At 64.3% G+C, this 11,450-nt stretch overlaps 1 protein-coding gene across 1 annotated transcript in view; it reads right to left on the minus strand.

Moving 5' to 3' along the window:
• The window catches only part of NOTCH3 (notch receptor 3), a 44,822-nt gene extending 33,579 nt beyond the window's left edge, over positions 1-11,243 (minus strand). Inside the window, exons 1-2 of the mRNA XM_029913612.1 lie at positions 11,021-11,243; positions 3,445-3,526 (exon numbers count right to left, since the gene is read on the minus strand). Coding sequence (XP_029769472.1) covers positions 3,445-3,526; positions 11,021-11,105 — 167 coding nt within the window. The 5' untranslated portion in view covers positions 11,106-11,243. The remainder of the gene's footprint in view (positions 1-3,444; positions 3,527-11,020) is intronic.
• Positions 11,244-11,450: the final 207 nt, after the last annotated feature.

The raw sequence follows: 11,450 nt of genomic DNA on the forward strand, positions 1-11,450 counted from the left end.
TCCCTGCCACGCCCGTCCTGCCCCCCTGGCCGCTCCTCTCTGTCCCCGACTCCCTTCCTGCCTGCCCAGCTGCGCCTCTCTGCTCCCTGTCTCTCCCGTCCTGTCCCCCGGCCACCCCTCTCTACCCCCTGCCCCCCTTCTGTCCCAGGGCTGCTCCTCTCTGCCCCTGCCGCCCCCCCCCAGCTGTTCCTCTCTGCTTCTGCCCCCCTCTTATCCCCCCGGCCTTTCCTCTCTGCCCCCCAACCCTGGCCGCTCCTCTCTGTCCTCCTGGATGTCCCCTGTGCCCCCCCCCCACCGCTCCTCTCTGCCCTCCCAGCTGCCCCCTCGTGCCCCCGCACCGTTCCTCTCCCCCTACCCCCACCCTCTTGGCCGCTTCCCTCTGCCCCTCTCCAGTCTCCTGTCGGCTGCTCCTCTCTGCCCCCTGTGCCCCACCATGCCTCTCCCACCCCCACCCCCCGGCTGCTCATTTCTGCCCCATCTCCAATCATCTCTGCTTCTGCTGTGCCCCTTCCACCCCTCCCCTGACCTTCTCTGCCCTCCACTGCTCCCATCCCACCCCCTGATCCTCAGTGGCCCCGCCATGCCCCTCCTGCCCCCCATACCCAATCCTCTCTGCCCCCTCCCCCTGATTCTCCCACAGCACCGGGGGATTGTCTCCAGAGCACCAAGAACCCAGCATGCAGACGGGAGCCTGCTCCAGTGAGATGGGGCAGAGGGCTGGGGGCACTGTGCCTGTTCTGGCACTAGGCCAGGTCAGCATTCAGCTGGTGCTCCAGTCCCACACTCCAGCCCATGATTTCCAGCAGCCAGGCAACAAGGCCCAATCCAGATCCTACTCTTGCTCCAGGCCAGGCAGCGCCACAACCGGTGATTCACCTGTTCGGGGCGGGGCGGCAGGAGGCCCATCCACCTGTCTGGCATTCCAACGCAGGCAGCAAGGAGACGGGAACCTGCCACTGCGAGCTCCGGCACCTGCCCGCGCGGCGGCTGTGCCGTGTCCTGGCACTAGGGGCAGCGGGGACCGGGCGAGGGCACAGCACAGAAACTATTCAGCTATTCCTGGCTCACTCGGCAGGAAGTGGTGGGCACAGGGCCACCCAGGCTACCCATACAGAGCCAGCCGCTGCCCCCACTAGGCGCCAACCATTTCCCCCTGGAACCCCACGACCTGGGTGACAGGTCAGAGCCGGCTCTGCAGACAGACTGCCAGGAGCTGCCAAGGCCCCCTGCACCCAGTCTCCAGGGCTTAGCCCCGTCCGGTTCCAACTCCCCAGCATCAGGGAGCCCTGCCCTGCCCTGGAGAGAGAATTCCCAGATAATCAGCCTGCCTTGCCCCACTGGCAGCCCCCACCGCCCAGAGCTCGCACTGCAGAGTCAGATGCAGGAAGAAAATGGAAGTGATTCACAGAGCAAGTCATTACTGGGCTCAGAGACGGCAGGGTCTAGTGGTTAGAGCAGGGGCACTAGGAGTCAGGATTCCTGGGTTCTATCCCCAGCTCTGCTCCCGTGAAGCAGGGTGATGTCACTCACTGAAGCACCCCATGCTAGTCAGCCCCAGCCCCTTGCAGCTGGCTCGCCAGGGCTCTGCAAACCTGTCGGGTGGCACAGCATGGCAGAAGTGGCAATCGCCATTCCAAACCCATCTCCCATCCACACTGACCAAGCGGGTCCTGGCACGGCAGGAGCTGCCATGGCCCAGTGCCACCTCCCCTTTGTTCCCAGCCCCTCCCCACCCGCAGCTGGAATTCCTGGCCCCCACATGGCCTTTACAGCAGCCCCACCAGGGAAAGCACCTGGCCAGGCTGGGGCCCAGGGATGGCAGGCCCTCCCGCCAGCCCCTTCCGGTGGTCCAGCCAGGGCCGGGGAGTCAAACGGCCTCCCTTCAGGTGCTCCCGCTGGCAGGGCTGAGAACCAGGAAACTCAGCACACTCCTCCCTGGTCTCTCCCATGCGGGCCAGCTGCTCCAATGGGGGCTGGGGAAGGGGGTCAGCCCAGTCACCCTAGCCTGATGGGGTCAGCTCAGCTCCGGACACAGCCTGGGTCTCACATCCCCCCCCCAGCTCTGCAGATCAGCAGCTGCTTCCTTTCCAAGCCCTGTCTGCAGCCGCTGGGATCAAATGACTCCAGGGCCCCCTCCTGAAGAGGCCCCCTGTCTGGGAGACTCTGGGAAGGAGGCTGGGAAGGAGGAACTTTCCCCCCCCCCAGGAAGTGGGGAGCCGCAGGGGGGCCAGCACACGTCACTGCTAACACTGCTCTGCAATCTGGGATTGCAACAGCCACAGCAGGGAGGAAACAAGGGCGGGGCGGGTGGGGGGCAGATCTCCGCCCCTTTGCCAGTAGGAGTGGGCAGGGGAGAGGGCCAGAGGACGTGAGCTCCAGGGTGTCAGTTCTCTGCCCAGGGAGCCCCAAAGAAAACATCCAGGCACTTTGTCACTCTGCCCTCCACTAGCCTCCCCCCAGGCACAAGATTCACCTCTTCTGCAGCCGCCCTCCCAGCTCATCCGACCCCGGCTGAAAGCCCTCCTGCCCCTCTGCGTCAGCAAGCACCACCCCGTGTTCCCCTCCCCAGCGCAGAGCCTGGGGACACGAGGGGTCACGCCCAACAGCCGGGCCTCCAGGGGCAGACTGAGTTGCCCACTGCCTGGCTGCTGACATTCCTCATTTCACATGGAAACAGATCCACCCCACCCCCCGCACTCTTATAACCCCCCCACCCTGCCCCAAGCATCCCCCGCTCCCATCAGCTCAGGGCAACCCCTAGCCCCTCCCACATGCTCACAGCCCCAGCGCGGTGTGACTCCCCTCTCTTGGCCTGGCAAGGGTCCCTTCTGCTGCATCCCTTCCCAGGGGCCACAAGGAGCAGGCAAGAGGTTACCTCACAGTAAGTGGCTGCTCCCCACATCCCCCAGCCCTGACCCTCTGCCCTGCCGGTGTTTCCTACCCCCAGGCAGCTCTGCCAGCTCCACCGAGCAGAGCAGCGACTGGGGCTTGGTGCCATGACCCCTCCACCCTGCTGGCTGGCACCCCCCAATCACCACCAGCTCTTTGGGGCAGGGCCATGCCAGGCACAGTGACAGGGGCTGTGCAGGCCCCTAGCCAAGGACATGCATCAGGTGAGGCGCAGCGAGATGGGGGCAGAGCCAGGAACAAAACCCAGCGGTCCAGAACCTGGCCTGGGCCAGTTGAACCACTGGGCCAGGCTGCCCTTACTCCTTATGGCTGCGCTGCCGGGAACCACCCTCCCTCCTGCTAACCCAGTCCCAGGCCTCCGGTTCCTGCTGGTTCAGACCTGCCTATCCCCTCACCCCAGGGAGGGTGGGAAAGCCCCCCCACCCCCACCGCCTGTGAGCAACACTCCACCACCATGGAGCCCGTCTTGCCCACAGCCCCGTGCTGGATGGCAGCGGGCATGGATCCCAACCTGCAGGGCAGGGGGTCACTTACACGCAGGCTGCCTTCCCGTTGGAGTAGAGGATGCACTGGCCGCCATTCTCACAGGGCATGGAGCCTTCCAGACACTGCACGGCTGCAGGGAGAGAGCGGGAGAGAGCCCATTAGAGCAGAGAGGAGTGGCCCCCTCACCTCCCTGCCCCCATCCCCATGCAGAGCTCCCTCGCACCCAGCCCCTCAGTGGGAAGCCCAGCTCAGTCACTGGCCATGCCACCAAGGTAGGGGCATCAGGGCACTGGGATCCAGGGGGCTTCCTAGCAGCAACCCCTGACAGCAGCTGCTCTTTGCTTCCCTGTCCCCCCGCCCCACCCAGATGGTCCTTGGTCCATAGAATCATAGAAGATCAGGGTTGGAAGGGACCTCAGGAGGTCATCTAGTCCAACCCCCTGCTCAAAGCAGGACCAATTCCCAACTAAATCATCCCAGCCAGGGCTTTGTCAAGCCTGACCTTAAAATCCTCACCCGTCTGGCTTAGAGCACACTGTTCAGGGCAAGCCTCAGGGAACATCGGAGCGCCCCATAAACGGGATGGATATGGCAGGACCCTGCCCATAACCCCAAGCCCCACCCTGAAATGATCAACAGCAATGCTGCTATCAGGGCTGGGATTCAAACAGCCATCATTAGGCTTCAGAGTCAACGCCACACTAACATTGGTACTGAAGTTGCATGGGGAACGTTTCATCCCAGCAGCAGCAGGCAAAGGGAAGACACACACACACCACAAACCAGGAGGAGGGCAGCTGACAGACAAGTTCCATGCAAGACTAGGAAGTTTAGCTTGGGGGTGCCCCCTACCAGTGAGCCAAGGAAAGGTCTGTGTGACGCCACCACCACCAGCCCCCAGTGCCATCCAGCACAGGGGGAGGGGGACAGGGGTTTCCAGGGCTCCAGGCACAACCTGCACGTTCCAGTCAGATGCTAGGGCCCCGCACCCCCTGGGATCAAAGGGACAGCAGCCCCCAGAGCTCCTGCTCCGAGAACCTTCTGCCCTGTGGCACATGGGCCCAGGCCACCAGGACCCCACAGGGAGAGCTGGGCCTGTCAGGGCCTCAGAGCCCAGCCAGTGTCTTCATCAAGTGTCCAGGGACCTGCCCTGCTAATCTCTGCCCCTTCCCGGGCCCCTCATACAGCAGTAGCCTGCCAGCTCGAACCTCGGCTCAGACCCTGCCAAGGAAGCTGGGCCATGCCAGGCAGCACAGGGCTACAGGCAGAACAGAGCCGGGGGCCTCGGCCCCACATGCAGGGGACAGAGCAGCACAGCTGGGAGGGGATTGCGACTGAACCATCCTGGGTGTTACAGCAGCTCGAGGCCCCACGGCTCCCCGACAAACGAGCCAGGAACCTCCACCCACAGCTCACCCTACAGCCAGCCCAGCCCTCTGCCTCCACCCTGAGTGCGAGGCTCCCACAGCCTGGGGATGTAGGGTCGCTCTGTGGGAGACTGACTCAGAGCCCACCCTCCCAGTCCCCAGCACGGGGACCTGTTGTCCAGGGCAGCCCCAGCTCTGCCAAGCCCCACAGGCTCCTGAAGAAGCCTCCCCAGGGAGAGTGAGACCCAGGCTGCCTGTGCCAGGATGACAGGGACCAGCTACCAGCCCTGGCTGGACCCAATCTAGGGTCGAGGGGCCAGGATACCCAGCCCTGTGAGCCCTCTCCCCTTCCAGACCCCTGGGCAGCTCTGCCAGCAGCTGGGCTAGCATGGGGCGGGGGGCAAACTAGAGACACCCCACACCCATGGGCCACTGCCTGGGCTTCTAATGGGACTCACTGGAAGGGTAGGGTGGGCTGGTCACAGTTGGATTGGCCCCCGGAATAAATGGGGGTTCAGACATCTCTATGCCCCTGGGGCTGCAGCTCCAGGCCCCGTGGAGGAGCCGATCCCAAAAGGAAAGCCCAGCAGCAGTTTTCCATGGCTGAGGAGCAGGACGAGGCACAAACCCAACAGCCCCCTCCCCTCCCCCATACAGAGAGAGAGAGGAGGCCAAGCCTGGGCCCCACAGGCCACATAGGGCTCAGGGGCCTCGCTCCTTCCCCCACCAGCTATTTCCTCCAGACCCACTTGGAGCGCGCTGCGTGCCCAGCACACAGATTAGCTCCCAGAGACAATGCCGCCCCCGCCCCTCTCCCCCACTCCAGTCCCCAGAGCCAGTGCTGCAGTGGAATTCGCTCCGCCGGCCGGCCAGCCCCCTCCCCACACAAGGCTGCAACCGAAGGGGTGGCATCGGGCTTAGACAGCTCCCCCCCCACACCCTGATCCCTGGGCTCCTTCGCCCTTGGCGCCAACCCCCAGCCCCATGAGGGGCCCCAGGCGCGGCAGCTTTGGGGGAGGGGGACGAGATGCTGAGAGGCTCATTCTCCTGGGTAGCTGGCGGGGCTGCCCCAGGTGCCAGGAGGACGCTCAGGCCCCGCACGGAAACCCCGCCTGTCAAGCACAGATGTGTCTGGGGAGCGGCAAAACGCCGCCTGTCAGGCACAGATGTGTCTGGGGCCTGTTCCACACTGGGATACGTGCGATGAGGGGGTCCCACGCCCCCCAATGTGATACCCAGGACAGGCCCAGCAGCGGAGGGGGGGAGAGTTTTAAGAAGAGTCCTAACTTCTTCCAGCCTAGAGTCAGAATGGGGGGGAGGGGTCCCAGAACATTAACCCCTTGGGTGCCAGCTCCAACTCCCCATCTGCAGGGAGGCCTGATAGGAAGTGCAATGGGGAACCCTCAGCATGCACAGCCCTCCAAAGAGAGCACCAACAGGAAACTAAGGCATAGAGATAGGAAGGGGACTGCCTGAAGTCACCCAGCGAGTCAGTGGCACAACTGGGAGAGAACCCAGGAGTCCTGACTGCCAGCCCCACCCCTACTCTAACCCACTAGCCCCCAATTCCTTCCCAAAACCAGGGATAGAACCCAGGAGTCCTGACTACCGACCTCACTCCCCCACTCTAACCTAGTAGCCCCCATTTCCCTCCCAAAGCCAGGGATAGAACCCAGGAGTCCTGACTGCCAGCCCCACCCCCAATTCTAACCCACTAGCGCCCACTTCCCCCCCCCAAAAAATAAACCCAGCAGCCGTCAAGGCCCCATCACTGCAGAAATTAAAGGACCGTGGAGATAAGAGGCTGTGGGAACGCTGGGGGAGTTCACCACGCTGCCAAAGGCAGGGTAAGACAGGATGACCCTGGAGGCTCTGCTGCCCCGGAGGGCTCTGGGATTCCTGGGGGGGTGAGAGGCACAGAACGACCCCCCACACCTCCCCGAAGTCCTGCTGTCCAAAGTGGGATACCGACACGCACCCGCACCCCCAGCTTCTCACTCCAGCAGGCCTGGGGCACAGTCTCCCATCAGCCCCTGCAGGCAAGGTGCTGCGAGCAGTGGGGGCTCAGCACTGAGCCCTGGGGGCTCAAAGGCAGCGAGGGGGGCACCGTGCCGACACACACCTGGCCCAGCCCCAGCACCCGTAATCCCCCGCCCCCCACAGCTGAGACAGGGGCAGTGCATGCTGGGACACAGCCCCTTACCCCTCTGCATCAGGGACCGGCATGCTCTCCTGACAGGTATGCCAGGCGAGGCAGGGCACACACCTATAGAGTCTCCCACCCCGACCCATGCTGCCCAGCAGCCCCAGCGCCCTGGGATCCTGACCACAGGCAGCCTACCAGGACCACTTAAGCTAGTGCAGTGAGGCAGGGACCCGACAGCCGCAGCCAGCCCAGGGACTGCTGGAACTCCCAACTGCCTGAAACAGCACCCCAAAGGCCAAGCCAGCCCAATGTACATTGCCAAGCAGAACACAGGATCCAGAGCCACCCAGAGAGGAATGGCCCAGGGGAAGGTGAGGCAGCTAGGACTCCTGGGTTCTATCCTCAGCTCTGCCAACGACTGGGCCAGTCACTTGCCCTCTCGGAGTCATTTATGCTGGGGCAGAAGTAGCCCCAACCTGCCTCCTCTGTGGCATTTGTGAAGGCTCATGAGAAGCTCAGGGGCCAGGGAGGGTTCAGCCAGCGCCCCAGGCTGTTCAGTCAGGGATCCCATTGCTGCAACTCCCCCACTCCCCAGGGCAGGGGAAGGGCTGCTCCTGCCAGCCAAGGACCCACGGATGGACCAGAACTGACCGTCACAGGACAGCGGAGCTGGCTCCCCTGGCCTGGCAGACACAGCCAACTGCCCCTGCCCCAACAGTGCAGCCAATTCAGAGCCAAGTGGTTGGCTTGGGAGAGTCGGGGCCTCTGTGACCCAGCCCAGAGCAGGGGGACCGACTGGTGCGGGGGTGGTGGGAGTGGGAGACAGGACCTGTCACTTCCAAGGTGCAGTCCAAGCCCAGCATCCGGACCCCTACCACTGGCCCCATTAGGCACCCTTCAGTGCAATTGGCACCCCCGGCAGGGCCCGGGGAGGCTCACCTGCCCCTCACTCTCCCCATGGTGGGGGAAGGGGTCAGTGTTGCTAAAAGCCCATGAGTGGAGGGGGGCTCGGGAGACGCCACCCGCCCCAGGATTCCTGGTCTCCATCCTGGGTGGGCGAGCAGGTTCAGGCCCTGATTTTGGGGCACATTTGGATGCTGTCTTGGGGAAAGCTCTAGCAGTCTCCAAGGCAGCAGGGAAGGGAGCTCACTAGCCAGGCAGAGAGCCCCTGAGAACAGGTCCACACTGTCCTGCCAGCTGGGCAGGAGAGCATGGCCTGCGCTGGCTGTGCTGGGGCAGGCGGGCCCCCCAGCCCCACTCCTCCCTGGCCGGTTGGGTCCCTGGGTCTCCCTATTGCTGCAGCCAGCGGCTCTGTGGGAGGAGTGTTTACAACCGGATTAGCCAGTGTGATTGTTCAGGCGGCTCCAGGGCCCTCTCCAGATTCCACAGCTCTCCAGCTGCCTGGCCGCTTTGTTCACAGGCTAGCAACGCAGTGGGGAGAAGAAAGGGGCAGGTGAGTGAATGGCCCAGCCAGCCGGCCCTCTCCTGCATCTGGAGGGGAGGCAGCTGCTGCAGCTCTGAGCGCTCCCTGGGCATAGCCAGCACTGGGGAGGGGCAGGGAGGGATAGCTCAGTGGTTTGAGCATTGGCCTGCTAAACCCAGGGTTATGAGTTCAATCCTTGAGGGGGCCATTTAGGGATGGGGCAAAAAATTGGTCCTGCCAGTGAAGGCAGGGGACTGGACTCAATGAACTTTCAAGGTCCCTTCCAACTCTGTGGGTGAATGACAGAGACCAGCACCCAGAAGGGGGCCAGCACCACCGAGCCATTGCCTGCCACCCAATTCCCCACCCCACCTCATTCCACAGGGGCAGCTGCCCCCACCAGCCCCTTCACTTAGGGGGCAACAGCGCTCCGGGGAGCCCACGCTGCTGCAGCAGGGCACAGAGAAGCCAGCTTTGTGGGAGCCAGGCTGCTCTGGAGGAAGGGGGAGGTTAAACAGGGGGTGGCAAAAATCAACCAGGGAAAGTCCTGAAAGGGAGACTTTGCAAAGGTAGGAGGACCTCATACCCAGGATGGGGGCGGGGAGCTAGGCTGTTGTCCCCCACAAGACCTCATCCCCAGAATGGGGGACTGGGCCAGTCCCTCCCCCCCCCCCCCAGGACGGGAGGACCAGGCTGCTGCCTCCTGATTTCCACTACTACTGCCCAAGACAAGAATTTACCCAGAAGAGACCTGAGCTGAGCCCAAGGCCTCCCAGCCCCCAAGCAGTTGGAGCTGCAAAGGCCTCTGCCTCAGTCGGGGCTAGAGGTGCCTTTCCCTAGTGAGGACGCTGTCTGGGTGCATCTGGAGGCTGGCTCCAGGACAGAGACGCTCCAAGTTCCTGCAAGGGGGGGTTGGCACCAGCAGTCTGTGCGGGGGCAGAGTGGCCAGACCCCGTCTAGCCATGGGGCCACGCGCTGCTCAGGAACGAACAGCACGGCGGGACTCCCGCAATGCAGCGAGTTGCTCAACAAGAACAATGCTGGTCTATGTCCAGCCAGGCAGCAAGGGGGGGTGGAGGGGGTTATACTTCAGGGCATCCACAACCTGCAGCAGCCATCCTACAGACCCTGGGCCCATCCACATGTGTTCCCATGCGCTAGCTGGGAGCGCAGGCAGCAGGTCGGCCTCCCCAAGCTGCACAAACCAGTCCAGCAGCTTCATGGGCGAGTGAAACCCACGCTGAATAATAACCCTGCACTGTATTTACCTTTCACAGCAGTTCTCTCATTGCTGGCACATTGCTGTGTGCTGGCAAGTCGGTGCAGGACACGCAATTAAATCATCTTATCTCCCAGATGCATCACCTCGAGTCCCAGCTCACACTCACTGGCGGGTGGGGGGCCGCTGGCTGACCAGCTGGGCTCCCAGGACTCTTGCTGAGTTTGCCACTTGCCCGGCAGAGCCAGGCGAGGCCAGATCCCAGCTGGCCCAATGCGGAGCTGGGTAAGCATTTTGAAGTTTTCTCCCAGCCTCCTCAGTGTTTCCTAGCCAGCGGGTGCCCTGCCCCAATGCCCCAGCCCGGGCAGGTCTGGGAGCGCCCCAGGACGGGGCCTCGGAGTTACTTTCCAACACAAAAAGTTTGAGCATCGGGGCTGGGAAGAGACCAGAGTCAAAGCAGCTGCTGGAGCATCTGGGCAGGACATCAGCCCCCCCCTGAACCGCAACAGAAATGCCATCAAATGTAAGGTCAGCCCCAGCGCCCCCCGGAAGCCGTTTCATGTAAATCCCTGCTCCCCCCACTGTACAGCCCCCACCTCAGTGCAATGGGATCCCCCCACGCTCTGCGCCTGGCTCGTGGGGATTTCATGGGCAGGAGGCCGCGACCGCAGAGAGGGGGAAGGGCGGCAAGGAGGAAGGCGCCGGCTGGGGAAGCCGGATCCGCGCTCCAGCGCCAGGTTTCCCCACGCTCCCAGGCTGGCTGGCGCAGGCTGCGAGGAAAGTTTACTTCTAGTCAATAGTGAAAGAAGAGGAGCGCAGGATTGTTCCCCGCAGCCTCAAATCAGTGCCTGCGAACTCCCAGCCCAGCCCAGCCGCGGGGCAGGGGCCGCGCAGCCCCCTCCCCCAAGCGGGGATTATACAATGATTAAGTATTTTCTTTGTGCTCAGACACAGGGCCGGCCCCCTCCCCCCAGCGCAGACAGGGGAGGGGGCTCCGAGCAGGGGGGAGCGCACAAGAGACGGGTTACAAGTAGCTCCCAAGTTGGACGGAGCCGTCCCCGTCCTGAGCCCCCGATTCAGCCGCTGATCCCTGCCGGGGGAGCCCGCATCATTGGGGCGCGCGGCGGATTCCTGGCTTTGAACCCCCCCCCCCCCCCCAAAAACGTTTTGCAAAGTTTATAAAGAGAAAGTGAAGGGACCGGAGCCCCCCGCCCCCCTCCCCCCCGCCCCTAGCCCCCCCCCCCGGAACGCCAACCTGCGGGCCCCGAAATCGCCAGGACCCCCAAACACCAAGAGAGGACCCCCTCAACAACAGGGTCCCCGAAACTGCCCCAACACTGAGCAACAAGAGCTCGCCGGGGGGCGGGGGTCCCCTGGCACTCGCAGCTGCCGCGATCCCCGCTCCAGCTCTCCAGACCACAACTCCCACAGCCGGCGCGCCCCCCGCACGGGATCCCCTGCCCCCTTACCTGCTCCGGCTCCCAGCTGCGCCAGCAGCGCGATGCCCAGGAGGCTGCCGCCCAGCAGCGCCCGGGACCCGGCCCCCGAGCCCATCCCGCTGCTCCGCTCGCGATCCCGGACCCGGAGCCCGCTCTTCCGCCGCCCCCGCCCTAGAGATCCATGGCGGGGCCAAGAGCCCCGCGCCGCAAAGCCAGACACCAGCGCAGCCAGGCTGCCTCCCTCCCTCCCGGACCCTGGGAAACTTCCCCCGCCAGCAGCGACTCGAGTCCCGGCCCGGCCGCCCCTCCTCTGCGCGGGGCGGGGCCCGGCCTCCTCCTCCCTGGGCTCCCACGCTCCCTCCTGCCCAGCCCGCTCCCGGCCAGGCCCAGCCCCGCGCTGCAGCTAGCGCCGGCAGGTGGCGGGGGGCTGGCCGCGCTCCCTCGCTGCAGGCAGGGGGAG

The sequence above is a fragment of the Terrapene carolina genome, unplaced genomic scaffold, assembly GCF_002925995.2.
Source record: "Terrapene carolina triunguis isolate 2854851 unplaced genomic scaffold, T_m_triunguis-2.0 Scaffold746, whole genome shotgun sequence".
Taxonomy (NCBI): domain Eukaryota; kingdom Metazoa; phylum Chordata; order Testudines; family Emydidae; genus Terrapene; species Terrapene triunguis.